At 34.6% G+C, this 21,009-nt stretch overlaps 3 protein-coding genes across 6 annotated transcripts; 2 read left to right on the forward strand and 1 right to left on the reverse strand.

Moving 5' to 3' along the window:
- Positions 1-4,705: 4,705 nt before the first annotated feature.
- On the forward strand, positions 4,706-8,430 carry LOC116143941 (protein NDL2). Its single transcript, XM_031429384.1, has 11 exons — positions 4,706-4,961; positions 5,695-5,794; positions 6,221-6,318; positions 6,456-6,544; positions 6,806-6,866; positions 6,990-7,076; positions 7,156-7,233; positions 7,329-7,385; positions 7,516-7,571; positions 7,691-7,826; positions 7,911-8,430. Exons 1-11 carry the CDS (start codon positions 4,899-4,901, stop codon positions 8,121-8,123), a joined length of 1,038 nt encoding a protein of 345 aa, XP_031285244.1. The 5' UTR covers positions 4,706-4,898; the 3' UTR covers positions 8,124-8,430.
- A 2,628-nt stretch (positions 8,431-11,058) lies between these two features.
- Positions 11,059-19,035, reverse strand: LOC116143958 (homeobox protein ATH1). 4 transcript variants are annotated; one of them, XM_031429407.1, is made up of 6 exons: positions 18,626-19,035; positions 17,866-17,925; positions 15,979-17,395; positions 15,272-15,627; positions 15,087-15,147; positions 14,818-14,982 (listed from the first exon to the last, which is right to left on the reverse strand). In XM_031429407.1, the coding sequence occupies exons 3-6, from the start codon at positions 17,167-17,169 to the stop codon at positions 14,818-14,820; spliced, it is 1,773 nt and encodes a 590-aa protein (XP_031285267.1). In that variant the 5' UTR covers positions 17,170-17,395; positions 17,866-17,925; positions 18,626-19,035. The 4 variants fall into 4 exon arrangements, with proteins under 4 accessions (XP_031285269.1, XP_031285266.1, XP_031285267.1 ...); XM_031429409.1 differs by lacking the exons at positions 17,866-17,925; positions 18,626-19,035 and adding an exon at positions 11,059-11,181 and having other exon boundaries at positions 14,816-14,982; positions 15,979-17,169; XM_031429408.1 differs by lacking the exon at positions 18,626-19,035 and having other exon boundaries at positions 17,866-18,576.
- Positions 11,130-12,580, forward strand: LOC116143942 (protein NDL2-like). The gene is made up of 6 exons (XM_031429385.1): positions 11,130-11,213; positions 11,306-11,383; positions 11,479-11,535; positions 11,666-11,721; positions 11,841-11,976; positions 12,061-12,580. Exons 1-6 carry the CDS (start codon positions 11,130-11,132, stop codon positions 12,271-12,273), a joined length of 624 nt encoding a protein of 207 aa, XP_031285245.1. The 3' UTR covers positions 12,274-12,580.
- Positions 19,036-21,009: the final 1,974 nt, after the last annotated feature.

The following is a 21,009-nucleotide window of genomic DNA, read 5'->3' on the forward strand; positions in this document are numbered from 1 at the left end:
TAAATTATTCTTTTACGACTATATTAACAATATGGTGTAGAATGTTTATGTCTATATTAAACATATCAAGTGTATGATTCATTCAGTGAACCTAACCAATATTATATTTTAATTAAATTAGTTATTTTACGGCTATATTAAACATATATAGTGTATAATGTTTATGTCTATATTAAACATATCAGATATACGATTCGTTCAGTAGACCATGACCGTTATTATATTTAATTAATTAGTTCTTTTACGGCTATATTAAACATATATGGTATAGAAGTTTTAGTCTATATTAAACATATCAGGTGTCGGTTGGTTCAGTAGACCATGACGTTATTATATTTTAATTAAATTAGTTCTTTACTATTATATTAAACATATATAATATAGAATGTTTACATCTATATTAAACATATCAGGTGTACGATTCATTCAGTGGACCATGACCGTTATTATATTTTAATTAAATTAGTTCTTTTATGGCTATATTAAACATATATGGTGTAGAATATTTACATCTATATTAAACATATCAGGTGTACGGTTTGTTCAGTGAACCATGACCGTTATATATTTTAATAAATTAGTTTTCTTTACGGCTATATTAAACATTATGATATAGAATGTTTACGTCTATATTAAACATTCAGGTGTACGATTCATTCAGTGGACCATGACCGTTATTATATTTTAATTAAATTAGTTCTTTTACGTCTATTAAACATATGTCCATAAACTGGAAAATAATATGAAGTAAATTACCCTTAATCGCTTAAGCGATCTCGTCTATTAGCCTTGGTCTACAGAGTGCAGAGCAGATGGTTGCAAAATTCAATTTTATATCAATATTATATTTTTTTATATTACTTTCTTGCCAAGAACTACAAAAAATAATAGAATAACAATAGATTTTCAGTTTTATGTTATGGTGCTGATTGACAAAGACCGAAATGTTCTTTTCACATTCTATTGAAATGAAAAAGTAATTAATAAAAAAGACTAAATATAAATAAACATTATGGAATATAATTCTCACCGAAGTATATTGCTTACTACATCGCTTAAGCAATCCAGTATATCGCTTAAGTGATCTAGTACAATAAGTCTGATCGCTTAAGCGTACTGCCATATACCAGACTTATACTAGTCGCTTAAGCGATCTGGTACCATATCCAGACTTATACCAGATCCTAAGCGATCTTCTGTCATATACCAGATCGCTTAAGCGATCCATAAGATCCAAACACATTTCAACCATCTCCACCTACAATCTGCCATCATACCCAAAACACATACCCATCAAATTTTCAACAAATTTCACCATTTCAGCTTGCATTACATCAAACACAACCTAACAACCTAAACAACTAAATCAAAATCATAACCCAAACCCCATCCATTATTAAATCTTTGTAATCTAAATAAAAAATGTAAGAGGAGATACACATATTTACACGAAATGTCAGGAGGAGAGAGGGGGATCTTTGGTGGAGAAGATTTAATGGTGGAGGAAGAAGAAATTGTTAATGGCGGAAGAAGAAGAAAGTGTTAATGGCGGAGGAACAAGAATATATAGAATGAGGAAGAAGAAGATGTAGAGGAAGGAGAAGAAAAGATGTAGATGAAGAAGAAGATGCAAACAAAGAGGAAGAATGTAGACGAAGCTAAAGAAACCAACCAAGGTGGAATGCGTAATGGCGGGAGGAAAAAGAAGGTGTTTGGTTTGTTTGCAAGAATTCGGGTTTTTGGGAATATAGTATTATTTTAAAAGATTGCTAATACTTCATTAATCCTAATTAAGCACTAATCAAGTTTAATTACCCTTAATCAATATATGGCTATCTAGTAAAACTTTAAAACTTGATAGCCTTTAATTAAATTTAACTTGAAATGTTGTTTTAATAAACTGCCCTGAATTGGGCCGTAATTTGAATATATACATCAAATCAATAGCATCATATAAAGTTTGACAATAAATCTAAAGCTATAGCTATTACACGTTCAATGGTTATATGTAAAAATTTTAATTTTATAAAATGAAAGGGATCAGATCATCACTAAGTATAAGCTATGTATCTTTTAATATTGTAAAGTTTTTTTATTTTAATCTGAGGGGTGTCCTAGATCATTTCGCGTAACTAATTAATCTCTTTGGTCTGAAACTGCCGACTAGTAAGACTAAGAGCGCAATGATCACCTTTATTAATCGACTTGAATTTAAGAGCTTATAAACCCTTTTTTTCTTTTTACTATCAACCCACCAGTGATGGTTTAATATTGTATATGTATTTAGGCTTGCAAAGAAGAATGAAAATTGGAGAAAATGATCATCCTCCATCCCAAACTGAAATTAATAAAATTACTTAATAAACCCCTTTCTGAGGTGCTGAATATTTGCTTGAGGAAACCGGGTTGGGCCGTCTCAGTCAAGCGGCCCATCACAAAAATATATTTTATTTATGTGTATGTTTCTTTTCTTTTTTAATCATTTCAATTTAAATACCACGTTTTAAAAAATTAGAAAATGGTTTTCAAAAATGTTTTGGGCTTAGATAATACTATGGTTTGAAGGGGTTTTCTTGAAAAGGCTGTTTAATGGCTTTAATGGAATAATATAATTTAATCACCCACTAGAATTGAAAAATCAATGGCTGAGATAATACAGTTGACCGACAGGGATAACAAATAAGTTTAGTAATTATAGTTACAACAAAAAAAAAAAAAAAATATTACTTAAAATGGGTTTTGATAATGTTGGACTTTGTTGTTGTGTGAACACTGAAGTTGTCACGTGTAATATATGGTGTAAATTCCAATGAAATTGAATGATTGGGAGCTCCACCATGTTCTAAAATCACTACTCCATTTATGTAAAAGGAAAGTTCATGCATTGCAATATCTTATATTTATTTTACGACCAACCAAATATTTCTCCCCAACAAAAGCAAGCTTTAAATTAAGTGCCAAATGTCACGTAGCCAGGCTCTCGTGAAGCCAATTACTTTGACGTGCAGGCCACGACAACTTTAATTTCACGAAATGTTTATCTAACTTTTTTGCTTATGTGGACATGCCATGTCAGCTACTCAGTGCTCATATTGCCTCTTCTTCTTGCTCTTTACTTCATATTTTGTTTTCTAATTTTATGCACTATTTGTCTTTTGTCCTATAGCAGAAACTCACAAAAACGGCGACGTTTTCTGATAAGAGTTGAAGAGGGTTGTGTCGGTGCTACGTGCAGACAGACAGTCAACGTTGCCACCCCACCGGCCACCAGTATATAGAATAGAATAATATTTAAAATTATATATTACTTATTTTAGTTTCCTCCAGAAAATCTTAGAGCTTACTTTTCACAATTTCAATGGATTAGAAAACACTGATATGGTCCACCGCACATTTTGCGTCTATCACTTAATAAATGCTCCATAATTTTAATTTTTTTTCTTCCAAATAAACATTATAAAATAAGATTTTACTGATTTAATTAATGAAACAAAGAAAGTAAGTATAAGTTGGCATGTTTGTTAAAATAGGAAATGGTAAATTAAGTACAGTATATATTAATGATTGATTCTTTATTGTCAAATTGGCTGGTGGGTTAATCATGAGAGACATTATAACTAATGTTGTATCAAAACTAATTCTTAGTCAAAGATTTGGAGTTTAAATCATAATCATAAGCAGAACGTGGTCTCAAATTTTCAATGTTAAATTGTTAATACCGTCTCTTTTATTTTGTTTTTATCTCATCTTGCTTAATTTAAACATCATCTTGTATTAGAATATTTGAAACACAAGTTTAAGTAATTTAATATTTAATGGATAATAATTTTTGATGAAGAATTAAAAATTTAAAAGAAACTGTTTTAACTACGTATATATTTATATCACCACTTTTAAAATTTATTTTCAAATCAAAATCAGTGAAATAATGGAGAATGACCATTTTGTAGCTGGGGTATAACTGGAAACTCATATTAGTAAACGAAGACACGTTTTACAACAAGGACTTGAAAGCGGCGGCGACTGAGACATCCGGGTTGCTGTCTGGTGAATGGTAATGACACTTACCAACTTATATTTCAGACTGACGTCACTCACATGTCATCAACCAAACTCTGGACACCCTTTTTAATCTAACCACACCATCTTTCAACTACATAATCCTGTGGCTAAAATGCGACGTCGCATCTTATATCTTCACATTTTGAAGGGCTTCACCGTCTTTGCACTTAGTTTAATTAATAAAAACTTAAATTCACTCATCCCTCCATTTTTTAAAATAATAGATCAGACAATACTTCCAAAATTCAAATAATAAATACAACTTTGGAAGGCTTATTTAATAATTATACTATTAATCATAATAAAATCATTGAACGATTTCTAAATTATTTAATTTTCTGTTGGAGAATTACGGAATTAGTCTCAGCGAAACGGTAACAATAACAGCCGTTAACAAGTTATGGAATTTGGTTGACCAGCGTAGTTACTAACTAACAATGGGAAAATGAGAACTGGGTTTTTTTCTAAACTGTGTTTAAATATAGCCAAACTAAAAACGATGGGAATTGGAAAATAGGGGCACAATAGTAATTTAGAAAACTGTCGGCCTATCTGACCAGAGTTAAATGAACCAGAGTCTGAGGTTAGGGATTGTGAGACGGATCGCACGTGAGAGATATCAGTGGCAAAGAAGCGTCGGTGACTCGGTGAGAGTTAACCACGAGTTGGACAAGTTTAATAGATAGAGCGAGAGAAACGAATTTTTGAATTTTTTTAATCTGAAGGGGAGAGAAGGGAGGGAGATTAAGGATATATATATATATATATTGTACATCCCTGCAAACTCCTCCTCTAAGTCAGTCTTCAAATTCAGAGGGAGAGATAGAGAGAAAAAAATGGCAGATTCGTCTAGCGATTCTGTATCTATTGATATGGAGACTCCTTCTCCTACTGGAAAGGTACCTACATTTTCTGTATTTGCTCTTTGATTTCTTCAAACTTGTTTGGTTGCTGAGAAAATGTGGGAAAATTAAAAAAATTATAACGTTTGGTATGCTTTTTTGCTTTTAAATGATTAAGCTGCACCTTTATTATGTTACTTGTTGGTGTTACCCTTCCTTTTTTCTTTTTTGGATTTTTGTGTTCAGCTTTTTCGTGAATGGATTAAAATACAGGCATTCGAACAAATGAAATGCAGATTACTAGATTCTTGGAATATCTGGGTATTTGGTTAACGACAATATGTAATGATTCTTTTTGTATGCCATTAGTATTCTTATTTTGGAATGTGATATTTTATGTCAGAGTAAATATTAATTGTGTTGCCAATTTCTTGTCCTTGGGGTTAAGGAACATAATGCCAAATCCAATATACTCTTGAGTCTTGATAAGGTTCTAGTGCACATGCAAATTTGCCTTTGTTGCAGTCTTGCAGTATATACTTAGCTTGGCTATGTTTGAAATGTTCTTATATATCATAAATGAATGAGAATCAGTCTTCAATATTCATTAGGTTGGCTGAAGTACATGGTCTGCAATGCAATATGCCTTATTCACAGTGTTGATTGTTGTATATTGTTTTCATAAAATAGGCCTTGTTGCCACTTGGTTATACAGTTTCTGATAAATCTCAATTTGATTTCCCAAGTGTTATAGATTTTGAATACAACGCATTCTAAATACTATTTGCAGGAGAACCTTGTTAAAACTTCCCATGGTTTAGTTTCTGTTACCGTGTATGGAGACCAGGACAAGCCAGCTCTCGTTACTTATCCTGATTTAGCTCTAAACTGTAAGTATACTTGACACTGCATTACTTAGACATGAAGCTTTTTTGTATAGAAACTGTTTTAAGTCATATGAGTTTTGGTAAAGTTGTTTTTTGGTATGTGTAGAGAAGTAAACCAAAGTGTTGAATATTTGTGAGACATCATATGTTTTAAACAAAGAAATATCTGGATTTCCAATAGTATACTGATTAAATTGGGGTTAGTTTGTTTTCTGTCTTTGCTTAATGTCTTTTTATTTAATTATTTCTTTCTTCTTGCCTTTTCAAAATTGAGATCTATATTGACATTATCATTTGAGTGATTGGATCATATGTATAGTTTGTATCTTTCTTTATTACATTGTTGCTCTGTTATATTATTTCTCTTACTTTTCCTTTCAGTTCACACTGCTGATCTTTAACTTATGTCCTCACATATGTCTTAAGCAGATATGTCCTGTTTTCAAGGATTATTCTTTTGTCCAGAAGCATGTTCCTTGCTCCTCCACAACTTTTGCATATATCATATAAGTCCTCCTGGGCATGAGGTCTGTAATTTGATAGCTTGACTGCATATCGTGGATCTGCTTGTTTCCCATATGTGCTCAATTGTTTATTATTTGTATGTTGAAATGCTATAGTTTTGTTGTCTCTTACTAGGCATTTTCTTCAAGAGCTATTGCAGTTGGGAGCAGTTGCAATTAGCCCTGATGAGCGTGTACTTTCGGTTGATGAATTGGCTGACCAGATTGCTGAAGTTCTCAACTATTTTGGGTAATTATATTATGACATAATTTTTGTTCATTCCTTATTAGTTGTTTGCTGAAAGGAAATTTTCTTTAATAACCTCTCATTTGCTCCAGATTTTTTATGATTTCATTATTGTCTTAAATGTCTAGTAAAGCCAAAATGATGTAAATCGAGACACCTACATATTTAAAAGGCTATAAGTTTATTTTTCTGTATGATGATCATTTTCTTTTGGAAATAATTAATTGGAAGCCAACTGATGTATCTCTTTTTTTCTTCTTCTAGACTTGGTGCAGTGATGTGTATGGGGGTTACAGCAGGAGCTTACATTCTTACCCTATTTGCTGTAAGTTATCTCTCTTGGTACTGCACACTTATCCTTTGTTCTCTTTTATCCTTTATATATATATATATATATATCCTGGGAGTGTGTATTAACTAGTCTAAGTTTGATATCTATTAATAACAGATAAAATACAGGCAACGAGTGCGTGGTTTGATACTAGTTTCTCCTCTATGCAAAGAGCCTTCTTGGACAGAATGGTTCTGTAATAAGGTTTCATATCTGAACTTCTTCATCATTGGTTGGAAATTAAAGAATCTTCGTCTTACATAAGCCTTGATATTTTGTGCAGGTGATGTCAAACTTACTCTACTTCTATGGCATGTGTGGAGTGGCGAAGGAGTTATTGCTAAAGCGATATTTCAGCAAGGTATTCTCCTTCTTCAGGTTTATCCCTTTTAATGTGAATTTTTGTTTCCAGAATCGGATTTTATTGACTTATTGTATTCTGACTACTGATGGCAGGAAGTTCGTGGTAGTGCCCTAGTACCTGAATCTGATATAGTTCAGGAATGCAGAAGAGTTAGTCCTTCAGCTTTTTCTTATCTCATTGATTTGCAATAAGCGTTTATTTGCCAGAAGTATATAAATTATGGGTTGTTAAGCACTAAGCTCTATTCTGACTTCAAAATTCATATGTTTCTTTCCTCAGCTGCTGGATGAAAGGCAGACTGCAAATGTCTGGCACTTTCTTGAAGCAATTAATAGGTAATGCCTGCTTACCAAGATAGTTTAATGTTGCTAATCACTCAAAGATGAAACAGTGACATTCATTCAATCACTTAAACTTCTTGGTCTGATATCTACAAAATATTTCTATCTGGCAGGAGACAAGACCTTAGTGAAAGGTTGAGGAAACTACAATGCCGCTCTCTAATATTTGTTGGGGAGAACTCTCCATTCCATTCGGAGGCCGTTCACATGACTTCAAAAATAGATAGAAGATATAGTGCCTTAGTTGAGGTATATGCACACAAGTGTGTATCTTTCATTTTATGACATTTATGTAATTGAGCCTCAATTGTTTCATGATTTGGTAATGTATAGGTTCAGGCATGTGGGTCAATGGTAACAGAGGAGCAGCCTCATGCTATGTTGATTCCAATGGAGTATTTTCTCATGGGATATGGATTATACAGGCCGACGCTAAGTGTAAGCCCTAGAAGCCCGTTGAGTCCGTGTTGCATCTCTCCAGAGCTTCTCTCACCAGAAAGCATGGGCCTGAAGTTAAAACCAATAAAAACTCGACTTTCTACATGAATCTGAAAGAAGATGAAATCGAGCAAGGTTCCGTTTTTGTGATAAGTTTTTTGAAGGTGTTTGTAGTATCTTTTGATTGGTGGGGTTGATAAAATAGTAAATTAATAGGAGCTTTGTAGATAGAGAAAAAAGGAGGAAAGATACTAGGAACATATTAAATAGAAATCAGATATCATTCTTTTATATGTATCCATAAAGGCTAGTAGTGAATGGCCTGAGTCATCTGTAAATCCTCATGAATAATTTTCCAGCGACAAGATAATAAAAGATAATATAAAGACGTGCACGATGAGCTTCTTGTGATTTATCAGCTTGTAAAGTATATATGTTATTGGGTTGATGGGTTCGTATCAAATTTGATTCATTCCATTTTTTTAGCTGGCAGTGGATGATCGAACAGTTATGCCTTTGTATAGTTTTGAAATTCCAGCAGCTAAAGATTGAATGACAAGCAGGTGTGCAGCTGTTAAAGGTGGAATTAATTGCTTCTACGCTTTTTCTATCTGTACGCGCTACTCACTACTCAGTAGTCAGTAGTTTTTTAATGCTAAAGAAAGATTGGTGACAGAACTTTTCAGGATTAAAATATGGAGATTCTGTGTGAAGCTCTAGAAGGGAAAAGGTGAATGGAATTGTTAGAAGGGTCGATCGGATTTGATATTTGGTGGGCATGTTGCATTTTACCTGAAATCGTCGCTTCTATCTTTGGTAAATTGTTGATGGTGAAGCACTACAGACACATTTTCCTCCAATCGTTTTCAATTGAAATGGCCAGGTCAATTATTGGAATGGAAAGAACAATAAACAATAACAGATGGTGGCGTTTATGGCCATATGGTTATTAAGGAATTTCAAGATTCATTGTATCCTGGACCTGGAGTCACCGACTGAAATGTGGGAAGAGATAATGAAATAACATAGTGCTTGAGCATTTACGAGGCAAGGACTGTTGGTGGGGTCTAAGTCTATCCATTTGAGACTGAACAATCATCAACCCATTCTGCTTAGCTTTTCTTTAGTCTAGATCGTGTTGATTAATGTGAACTGGGTAGAAATAAAGAAGACATTCGTGTAGCTTCAACTTCCACACAATTCTGGCTCCCGTGTAAAATTGTTGGGTCTTGGGTTGACTGGTTTAACTGGTTTGACAGTCCGGTCAAATTAGCTGTTCAAAAGTTTAAAATTTAGCAAATACATTCCTATAAATGACAATTAAGTCTTTACAAGTTTGAATTTAGCAAACACACCCCAATTACAAATCGACAATCGACTAGTTGACAGCGACAACACACCAAACGCAATCCCAATCATCCCTTGAGCCATTCTCCAGAAAATCTATTCAAAATTTGGCCAAACTCAGTTCGATATTTTGGCACCTGTGTAAAATTGAGTTACCTTTTATTTTAATGGAAACCCATGTTTTAATAACCAACCGGCGTGAAACCTGACAAAGTTGTTGGGTCCTGGGTTGACTTGTTTAACTGTTTTGACTGGCCGGTCAAACTAGGTGTTCAAAAGTTTAAAATTTAGCAAATACACCCTATAGATTACAGTTAAGTCTCTACAAGTTTGAAATCTAGCAAACACACCCCAATTACAAATCGACAGTCTACTAGTTGGCTGTAGCAACACACCAAATGCAATCCTAATCATCCCTTGAGCCATTCCCCATAAAATATACCCAAAATTTGGCCAAAATCAATTCGATTTCGGCTACATCTCACCATCGTCGGCGTCAACAACCCATGCCAAATCTCTCACCACCACCGGTGTCAACAACCCTCCCCAGTACCATGAAAATACTCCCCTCAACCTCCTGACCAAAACCCATCTCACTCCACCCTCGTTCGCATCGCCAATCGTCGGCAATAGCTGCAGGTAATTTCAATTTTTGATCGATTCACTCACCGAAAACCACTTCCATTGCCACCATTGCATTCATCGACCCTTTCTCTTTAAAACCTCAAACATCTTGACCTTCAATTGTTTGACGATCATCATCCCAATTTCTAGGATTTTCGGTGAATAGGAAAATTGGTAACCCGGCCTGGTGAAGGCCCTAGGTCCCAGTTGAACCGATTCAACTAGTCAGGCTAGGTTTTAAAACATTGATGGAAATGACTATTTTGGGCTTTAATTTATAGGGGTGTTCGATTCTGGGTATCCTACATTTTTTGAAGGAACCGAAACTGACAGTTCTGGTTCTAGTTCCAGGTACCCTGTAAAATTCATTATCCCCCAAAAGTTTTTAAAAGGATAAAAAAACCCTTAAAAACTTACAAGTACCCTCGCACCTAACACTTGTTAACAAAAATAAAATTACAAACTCCATTACTTTGTAAAGATAGATTCTCAAAAGTCAAACCAACTTCCTTTAAATGTTATGAAATATAAATATAAATGTATTCACACTACTTTTTCTACAAAAGTTTTTATTAACCCACCTACTCTTTAATTTTATTTTATATTAATCCCGGTTCCCGGTTCCTAACTGTAGGAATCGGAACCGAAACCAAACAGTGACGGTTCCAAAAATTTGGAACCAAAACCTACCCGTTAACGGCTGGTTCTAAGTAAGAACCAGAACCAAACCCTGGTTACCCATCATTCTGGTTCCAATCGATTCTTTTGATCACCCTTATTAATTTATATTAATATGATACCTAGGCTGCCAATAGAGTAATGAATAAGCATGCAGGAAGAGGTTATTTCTGAAAACTAGCGCCCAAAAACTCATCAGTTAAGATGACCCAAATTTGAGAAGCTTTTCCATTTTTACAGTTGAAGATGAAATAAATACCAGCTTTATTAACTAATATTTTCACCATTTTTCTCTTTCAAATTCAAGACTCAATACTTACCCATCATTGATGAATCATAGCACAAAATAGTTGGCAATGGCATGTAATTTAGTAAGAGTTGTCGATTTGTTTGATGGATATTCATGTCAAACCGATAAGAAAATAATTACTCAATATATATACACTTAATAGTTATAAAAATGTTATGGATGTGTTCCTTTCCTATTCAAAGACAAATTATAGCTCCCATTCTTCACCTTCAATGCAAAGAGCCTTCTTGGACAGAATGGTTCTGTAATAAGGTTTCATATCTGAACTTCTTCATCATTGGTTGGAAATTAAAGAATCTTCGTCTTACATAAGCCTTGATATTTTGTGCAGGTGATGTCAAACTTACTCTGCTTCTATGGCATGTGTGGAGTGGCGAAGGAGTTATTGCTAAAGCGATATTTCAGCAAGGTATTCTCCTTCTTCAGGTTTATCCCATTTAATGTGAATTTTTGTTTCCAGAATCGGATTTTATTGACTTATTGTATTCTGACTACTGATGGCAGGAAGTTCGGGGTAGTGCCCTAGTACCTGAATCTGATATAGTTCAGGAATGCAGAAGAGTTAGTCCTTCAGCTTTTTCTTATCTCATTGATTTGCAATAAGCGTTTATTTGCCAGAAGTATATAAATTATGGGTTGTTAAGCACTAAGCTCTATTCTGACTTCAAAATTCATATGTTTCTTTCCTCAGCTGCTGGATGAAAGGCAGACTGCAAATGTCTGGCACTTTCTTGAAGCAATTAATAGGTAATGCCTGCTTACCAAGATAGTTTAATGTTGCTAATCACTCAAAGATGAAACAGTGACATTCATTCAATCACTTAAACTTCTTGGTCTGATATCTACAAAATATTTCTATCTGGCAGGAGACAAGACCTTAGTGAAAGGTTGAGGAAACTACAATGCCGCTCTCTAATATTTGTTGGGGAGAACTCTCCATTCCATTCGGAGGCCGTTCACATGACTTCAAAAATAGATAGAAGATATAGTGCCTTGGTTGAGGTATATGCACACAAGTGTGTATCTTTCATTTTATGACGTTTATGTAATTGAGCCTCAATTGTTTAATGATTTGGTAATGTATAGGTTCAGGCATGTGGGTCAATGGTAACAGAGGAGCAGCCTCATGCTATGTTGATACCAATGGAGTATTTTCTCATGGGATATGGATTATACAGGCCGACGCTAAGTGTAAGCCCTAGAAGCCCGTTGAGTCCGTGTTGCATCTCTCCAGAGCTTCTCTCACCAGAAAGCATGGGCCTGAAGTTAAAACCAATAAAAACTCGACTTTCTACATGAATCTGAAAGAAGATGAAATCGAGCAAGGTTCCGTTTTTGTGATAAGTTTTTTGAAGGTGTTTGTAGTATCTTTTGATTGGTGGGGTTGATAAAATAGTAAATTAATAGGAGCTTTGTAGATAGAGAAAAAAGGAGGAAAGATACTAGGAACATATTAAATAGAAATCAGATATCATTCTTTTATATGTATCCATAAAGGCTAGTAGTGAATGGCCTGAGTCATCTGTAAATCCTCATGAATAATTTTCCAGCGACAAGATAATAAAAGATAATATAAAGACGTGCACGATGAGCTTCTTGTGATTTATCAGCTTGTAAAGTATATATGTTATTGGGTTGATGGGTTCGTATCAAATTTGATTCATTCCATTTTTTTAGCTGGCAGTGGATGATCGAACAGTTATGCCTTTGTATAGTTTTGAAATTCCAGCAGCTAAAGATTGAATGACAAGCAGGTGTGCAGCTGTTAAAGGTGGAATTAATTGCTTCTACGCTTTTTCTATCTGTACGCGCTACTCACTACTCAGTAGTCAGTAGTTTTTTAATGCCAAAGAAAGATTGGTGACAGAACTTTTCAGGATTAAAATATGGAGATTCTGTGTGAAGCTCTAGAAGGGAAAAGGTGAATGGAATTGTTAGAAGGGTCGATCGGATTTGATATTTGGTGGGCATGTTGCATTTTACCTGAAATCGTGGCTTCTATATTTGGTAAATTGTTGATGGTGAAGCACTACCGACACATTTTCCTACAATCATTTTCAATTGAAATGGCCAGGTCAATTATTGGAATGGAAAGAACAATAAACAATAACAGATGGTGGCGTTTATGGCCATATGGTTATTAAGGAATTTCAAGATTCATTGTATCCTGGACCTGGAGTCACTGACTTAAATGTGGGAAGAGATAATGAAATAACATAGTGCTTGAGCATTTACGAGGCAAGGACTGTTGGTGGGGTCTAAGTCTATCCATTTGACTGAGCAATCATCAACTGATTCTGCTTAGCTTTTCTTTAGTCTAGATCGTGTTGATTAATGTGAACTGGGTAGAAATAAAGAAGACATTCGTGTAGCTTCAACTTCCACACAATTCTGGCACCCGTGTAAAATTGTTGGCCTGGGTTGACTGGTTTAGCTAGTTTGAGCGACCGGTGTTCAAAAGTTTAAAATTTAGCAACTATACTCCTATAAATTATAGTTAAATCTCTACAGGTTTGAAATCTAGTAAACACACCCCAACTACAAATCGACGGTCGATTAGTTGGCCGCGACAACACACCAAATATAATCTCAATCATCTCTTGAGCCATTCTCCAAAAAATCTATCCAAAATTTGGCCAAAATCGGTTCGATATTCTGGCACCCGTGTAAAATTGAGTTTGATATGCATCATCCCACCCTTTATTTTAATGGAAACCAATGTTTTAATAACCAACAAACGTGAAATTGTTGGATCTTGGGTTGACTGGTTTAACTGGTTTGACCGACCGGTTAAACTAGGTGTTTAAAAGTTTAAAGTTTAGCAAATACCCCCCTTAAAGTACAATTAAATCTCTATAGGTTTGAAATCTAGCAAACACACCCCAACTACAAATGGACGGTCGATTAGTTGGCGGTGACAACACACCAAATGCAATCTCAATCATCACTTGAGCCATTCTCTAGAAAATCTACCCAAAATTTGGCCAAAATCAATTCGATTTCGGCTAGATCTCACCACCATCGACGTCAATAACCCAGGCCAAATCTCACCACCATCGGTGTCAACAACCCTCCCCATCATCATGAAAATACTCCTCTCAACCTCCTGAACAAAACCCATCTCACCCCACCCCCGTTCGCATTGCCAATAGTCGACAAAAGTTGCGGGTTTTTTTTCAATTTTCGATCGACTCACTCACCGAAAACCCCTTCCATTGCCACCATTGCATTCACCGACTCTTCCTCTTTAAAACCTTCAACATCCTGACCTCCAATTGTTCGATGATCATCTTCCCAATTTCTAGGATTTTCGGTGAATAGGAAAATTGATAACTCGGCCCGGTGAAGACCCCAAGTACTTGTTGAACCGATTCAACCGGCCGGACCGGGTTCTAAAACATTGATGGAAACGACTATTTTGGACTTTAATTTATGTTAATATGCTACCTAGGCTGCCAAGAGTAATGAATAAGCATGCAGAAAGAGGTTATTTCCGCAAACTAGCACCCAAAAAATCATCAGTTAAGATGACCCAAATTTGGGTGGCTTTTCCCTTTTTACAGTTGAAGATGAAATAAATACCAGCTTTATTAACTCATATTTTCACCATTTTTCTCTTTCAAATTTAAGACTCAATACTTACCCATCATTGATGAATCATAGCACAAAGTAGTTGGCAAAGGCATGTAATTTAGTAAGAGTTGTTGATTTGTTTGATGGATATTCATGTCAAAACGATAAGAAAATAATTACTCAGTATATATACACTTAAATAGTTATAAAAATGTTATGGATGTGTTCCTTTCCTATTCAAAGACAAATTATAGCTCCCATTCTTCACCTTCAATTCATCTTAAATCTTTGGTTGCTCAAACTTAAATGCCTCCGATTATTGCTGTTTGCTCCTTCATCATCCCTCCGAGCTTTTCGTCTGTTCATGTCTCTGTACATTTCTTCTATCATCGGTTTCCATAATCGAACACGAGCATTTATAAACCAATTCGATACCTGCTCATTTATCCCAGTAGAGATCAAAAACATTGCATGTCAACATATATTTCCTCTATTTTCACTTCATCAACCAAAATTAAAAGGCATTAATATGTTAGTACCTGGCTTCGGGTCAGTCCACTTTTCACCGCAAGTAAATGCTTCTCTGCATCTCTGGGATACCTGAAATCCGTTAGACAAACGTCAAATGATTTTATGTTCTAAGTGAAAACTGTTTTGATTTTGAACCCTTAACAACGCTTCGTATGCAAAAATGCAAAAATAATTCTCTAGTAAGAAAGCTCACGGATGAAGGAAGTTTTGAAACATCCATGCTCGTAAAATTGAGACAGATTTTTCGGGCAACCCTCTTTGGGGTCTCCATATTTGATTTTCTTTTTTCTTTAGCTGTTGGAGAGCCCATTGCTCCTTGATAAACGAATCTTCAAAACTTTTTTCCTTCCCTTTTGTGAATTCACCATCAAAATGTGCACTCATTGCAAGGATTTGATTGCTGATCCTCTCTCTCAGGTTTTTATACAAGAAAGAGACTGTACGAAGAGCAAAACGAGTATGCATCCCAGGATCCAATTCTGTCACAGAATGAAATGCCGATACAACCGTATGGATCTCATCCAAGCATTGGTTGTATCGTTCATCAACCTGAGTCCAATGAAGTATCACAGTCATAAAGCCAGTCGAACACCAAAATGGATATATGAATTAAAAAACTAGAGTTAAAAAGTTGAATGTGCAACTAACGCCCACAGCTTGCCTGACAAAGACAACCTAGTGATCAATAACAGATTTACTACCGTACTCATGTTCTTTTAATATCATAGTTTCAAGAGTTGGAATTTTACTGGTGGGTCAATGCACCATAGCTAATTTCAGCATCTCCTACAACTACATTTCATCACCTAGAATGAAATTAAGGCAGTTTTCCAGAACTGTAAATAATGTCAAGTTCATAAATAGTAGAGCCTTTTAGGAGTAAAAAACAAACTAACATACCACTTGTAGTAAAGTCAGCAATTGAGTTTTCTTGGCTTCAATAGTTCGTCTCCGCAATGAGGCATCAAGCTGAGCCCCAAAGCCACCATCAATATCTGGATTTTCATCACAATCCATTGGTGGCATCCCTTTCCCATAAGGGGAACTCGAAAAGAATGGAATTTTTGGCCCACTCTTCCTTTCACCATTTAAGTAACTCATTTCATCTAGATTTTCTAGCGAATAGCTTGCAATTTCAGCAAGTATTTCCTGAATTGCAAGAAGATACTTCGATCCTGAAATTAATTGGGAGAATTGAGCTGGTCCACAAGAACCAAAACTTAGAGAAAGCTCCTTGGAGTTGTGAGATGAATGTTCTGACTCCAACTTTGTTGCATTCACGTAATGGTGAGTTTCACCAGAACAGCTTATCTCAGAGCACTGATCACCAATATTTGTTCCATAAATTATAGGAGGTTGGGATGTGGCAAGACTTAAAGACAGCTCATTACTTTTTATAGATGAATCGTAATGACAATCTGGGGTAACATGTGCACCTGTTGAAATCCAGCCACTGGGATGCAGGTTTCCCACAGATGAAAATGGTTGAAACCCTGTCCGCAAAGGGATTTTTCCACAAAACTCAGGAGGAACATGAGACTTCTCAAAATCCCCCTTAACATTCATATTGCCAAGCACTTCATCATAAGCACAGTTCATCGAGGTTGCAAATGAAGAATTTAAATCATAGGAGAAGTCATTAGCAATGTTACTTCTATGATCTTCTGGATAGATAGAAGGTACTGAAATCGCTAAATTGTTTAGATTTTCTGGAAGACCACTTCTTGCTGCCAAAAGATTAAAAAGTGGAGCGGAAGAAATGGGCGTTCCCCTTTCAGAATGCTCTTGAAAGTCAATATTATCAATGCCCAGTGAAACATCTCTAATGGCGTTTCTTCCAAGTGATGTAACTAATGCATTACAATCAAAAACCCTGGAATGATTTGTTGCAGGAAGATTAGTGTGGATATCACCGATAGGTTCTCCCTGCAAAGCTGAAAGCATGGGAAATCCAGCCAATGCTCGGTTTAGGTGGTTTTGGTTGCTAAAGTCAAATGAATCTGATCCTACCACTGAATTTGGAATTTCATCCATAACAACAGAATTTTGGGTAGCTATATCTATTGGAGCATTGATAATTCCATTTTCCATGAACTCATAACAGATTCTATATCATTCAAAGATTTTTATGCTTCAATCATATATTAGGCCAGAGGAGCTGAACTAAAGGAATGGCAAACTTTACTCCTTTGGGAACTTATACCACCAAAATCAGCGGAGATCTGAGCGTACTGACATGCTTTCTGGTGTAGATACTACGTTGTCCTTGTCACCATTCTTTTTATGCCTTGATTATCTGCTTTCAGGAAATATGGACCTGGAAAAGATTTGGTGAATACTAAATAATCACATTTTACTATAATAACAAACAATTACATGTTATTCATACAGTGCTGTGGCCTGCAAAGGTGAACCAGAGAAAACACAAATAAAAACTCATGTTGCTAATCAACTAGTTTAGATGGTAAGGTCTCTTGTAGTTGACAAGGACTCGTGGAGTCTGATCACACTTAGGCCTGAGGTGAAGAGTGAACACTGGGGATACCAAAATTCCCATATCTTAAGCACTTTATTTAAACATCATCAATAATTTGGACCCACATTACCATAAACCAACTGCTAATTAATATAGTAGAGCTTTCTAATTCCCGGGACAGAACCTAAACTAGTTAACAAAAGCATGGACAAGTGAGACTTAAACCACAATCATACAGGATAAAGTAGCAGATTCAAATTTCGTGCTCAGAACAATTTAAAAGGAAAGAAAAGCATGAAAACTGGACCAACCTTTCCGTTCATTTGAGGAGGAGATATCAGCAACAGGTCCAATACAAAGAATAAAGATTTCTGCACAAAACTTAATCAGTAACAAACGAAGTAAAAAGGTGGAGAAGTGTCAAGCAGATACTTATTCGATTTCCCCAGACACGAGAAATATTTGCAACACTCAAAAGATAAAGTTGGTTTGTTTCTATTCTGATAGACACAACATGTAGGCTATTCCCCAGAGAACCCAAAACAAGCCATTGCAACGCAAAGTTCACATGAAATAATTGGTTTCACTTTGTCCATAAGAGAGGGTTTTCAAAAGCCAGAAAAAACAGTGGTACAAGACTTTTGTTTCTTCTTTAACAAAAAGAACAAGGCCAAAAAGTTAAGTATGCATTATGTATCTCACTTTTCTCAGACCACAAAAATAAAAAAGCCAATACAAAAAAGTGGTTTAATTTCTATGCATGAACAGAGAAGTGGGATTTTTTCTAAGAACCCAAAACCCAAGAAACTGAGATTAGCAAGATTATTCATGATCTTACTCTTACTTACTCCTCTCTCTTTCACAAGATTTAAAGCTAGAAAAAAACACAAGAATGGGTCTGGAAACAAATTAAAAGGAAGAAAGAGAATTTAAAAAGGCAAAATAAAGCTTCTGCAGAGAAGTGGAGATGAATGAAATGGACCCATTCATTAGATAGAGAGAGAAAGAAGAACCACACAAGAGTAAAAACAAAGAGAAAGAGAGAGAGAGAAATTGAAGGAAACACATTACTCTTTGGTGCAGTGGCACTCATATCTGTTGCAGGATTTAGAGGGCCCATCTCTTCCCTCTCTTTGTCCTCCTCACCATCTCTCAATATCTGCTTCTCTGCAATCATAATCATCATAATCAAAATATGTGGATTCTTTCTGTTTAAACTCCTGTTGATGCCAGAGAAAAGATATTTGCTCTTTTATCTATTTTAAGAGAAACGTGATAAGAAATGAGAGTAATTAGAGTTAGAAAGTCTAAATACTTTCGCTTCATAATCCAACAACTAAAGCTTCAAGGCTATGCAAAAATGAGCAACACCACTGTTTTAGCAGTGCACTTTTAAAGAGATCAATGTAAATGATGATGCAAGCATAGCTCAGTAGTGATGATAAAATCTCTGTGTCCAGATCTTTGACGAATTTATTGAAGCAATTACGAAGCCTATCTACTTGTCATTATGGGATTTGGCAATTTATAAGGTGTAATTACACATCATATAATGTGCATTATTATTGCAGAAGATGATGATCATCTTTTTAACTGAGAATGACTGTGCATTGGTATCATCATATCTTTTATTTACTTTTTAAATGGTTGGGGTCCTTGGGGAATATATCTCAACTCAATCAAACCAAACCCACTGGAATCCATTTGTTGTAGCTTGTGATGTGATTATACATTACTGGCTCTGCTCTGGGTCTGGGTCTGGGGCCATGCAGATGCTGCACTGCAGTCTGAACCACTAATGCGATTTTGTCTAAACTGTTACTTTAATTGATCACCCTCTCTCTCTCTCTCTCTCTCTCTCTCTCTCTTTCTCTCAGATTTGCATGAGTGTATGTTTGCAACTGGGGATTTCAATATCAATTTTAAAACACTAAAAAGACAAACCAATTAACTACTTTTAATTTAATTAACTTATAATTCATCCATGTCTAATTTTCATGGCTACGCTACACTGAAAGTTATAACACCACCCTACATAATTCAATATAATCTCTACAGTAACTATTGCATGTTAAAATTCCCCCCCAAAAAAAAAAAAAAAAAAAAAAAACAGAGTACTGGACTACTGGTAAAAAAGTATTGTATTAATCCCAAAAAGTCAAAGAAGTTTGCTTCCTTGTTGACTTTCTGGAGACTAGCTGAAGCGTGCAAGCTAGACAAAAACTATTTTAAATAATTCGTCTTCATTAATTTTAGAAATAATCCAATATATCAAATACATAATTTAATGTTTAAATGATTAATCTCATTACAAAATACCATAATTTTATAGATTAGGTCAGAATTGTAAAACTTATGTTAAATATTAAAAGTCATGTCATTTCCAGAAATAATTTTTTTCCATGGTATTTTTTATTAATTATTGGTCTATTGAATTTGTAGTGATATCGATTTTTTTTTTTTTTTTTTTCCTTCTAGGAATTTAGGAATGAATAGAGTAAATATAACATTTCTAAAAGGGGGAGTGATTTTTATCTCCCACCAAATTTATCAGTATCCCCCAATTTTGATTATATTTTTCTTTAACAAGTTTAACCTTAATGACATAATAATTTCTATATGACATGATAATTTTTAAATCTAAATTTTTTAAATCATTGAAGCATTTGTTTTTTTTATTTCAAATAATTCTTTGTTTGATGAAAATATATTACTAATGCTATGGAGAAAGTCATCACAAAGTATGATATGATGAATTTGAATCTGAATTTAAAAAGAGAAAAGGAAGTTTCAAATTCGAAATCGAGAAAAAGGGGTATAAACAAAAAAACCTAATTAAACAATTGGGGAAAAATAGTGTAAACAAAAACCCTAATTAAGTTTGAAATTATGGAAGTGTATTGTAATAAAAAACCGTAATTAAGTTTGAAAAAGGGGAAAAATTGTGCAAATAAAAACCCTAATTAAACTTAATTAAGCAAGGCTACTTATGTTATTAAATGAGGTTTAATTTTTTTTTTAAATATATTTAATCATAAAGGATACCAATCAATTTGATATACGCTAAAAATCACTTCCCTTCTAAAATTTCAATAATAAAGAATACGTACAAATAGGGACGGAGCCGCCACACTATAACGAATAGGTTCAATTGAACTCACTCAAACTTTGAAAAAAAAGAAAAAGGTTTTTTATATTTTATACTGTTTATAATTTTGACCCTACTTAAATTCATATGGAATTTACTCAAACTTTAAAAAAAAAAAAAAAGGTTTATATTTTATAATATTTATAATTTTAAACCCATTTAAATTCATATTGACTCCATAATTTTTTTTATATATTTATTAATTTAAATATTTTAAACCCATTCATTAAAAATTCTGACTATGTCTCTGCGTAAAGAAAAAGATGTTTTAGAGCACTAGGGGAAACATTCAGCGATGATGAAGCCC

The sequence above is a fragment of the Pistacia vera genome, unplaced genomic scaffold (assembly GCF_008641045.1).
Source record: "Pistacia vera cultivar Batoury unplaced genomic scaffold, PisVer_v2 Contig435, whole genome shotgun sequence".
Lineage (NCBI taxonomy): Eukaryota > Viridiplantae > Streptophyta > Magnoliopsida > Sapindales > Anacardiaceae > Pistacia > Pistacia vera.

Excerpts from the sequence above, each read along its gene's own strand:
- LOC116143941 (XM_031429384.1), top strand. The coding sequence starts at position 4,899 with ATGGCAGATTCGTCTAGCGATTCTGTATCTATTGATATGGAGACTCCT. Across the intron at positions 6,867-6,989 it reads ACATTCTTACCCTATTTGCT|ATAAAATACAGGCAACGAGT; the intron begins GTAAGTTATCTC and ends TATTAATAACAG. Across the intron at positions 7,386-7,515 it reads TAGTTCAGGAATGCAGAAGA|CTGCTGGATGAAAGGCAGAC; the intron begins GTTAGTCCTTCA and ends TTCTTTCCTCAG.
- LOC116143942 (XM_031429385.1), top strand. The coding sequence starts at position 11,130 with ATGGATGTGTTCCTTTCCTATTCAAAGACAAATTATAGCTCCCATTCT. Across the intron at positions 11,214-11,305 it reads GAGCCTTCTTGGACAGAATG|GTGATGTCAAACTTACTCTG; the intron begins GTTCTGTAATAA and ends TATTTTGTGCAG. Across the intron at positions 11,384-11,478 it reads TAAAGCGATATTTCAGCAAG|GAAGTTCGGGGTAGTGCCCT; the intron begins GTATTCTCCTTC and ends TACTGATGGCAG.
- LOC116143958 (XM_031429409.1), bottom strand. The coding sequence starts at position 17,169 with ATGGAAAATGGAATTATCAATGCTCCAATAGATATAGCTACCCAAAAT. Across the intron at positions 15,628-15,978 it reads TGCTGACTTTACTACAAGTG|GTTGATGAACGATACAACCA; the intron begins GTATGTTAGTTT and ends CATTGGACTCAG. Across the intron at positions 15,148-15,271 it reads TTTCAAAACTTCCTTCATCC|GTATCCCAGAGATGCAGAGA; the intron begins GTGAGCTTTCTT and ends AACGGATTTCAG.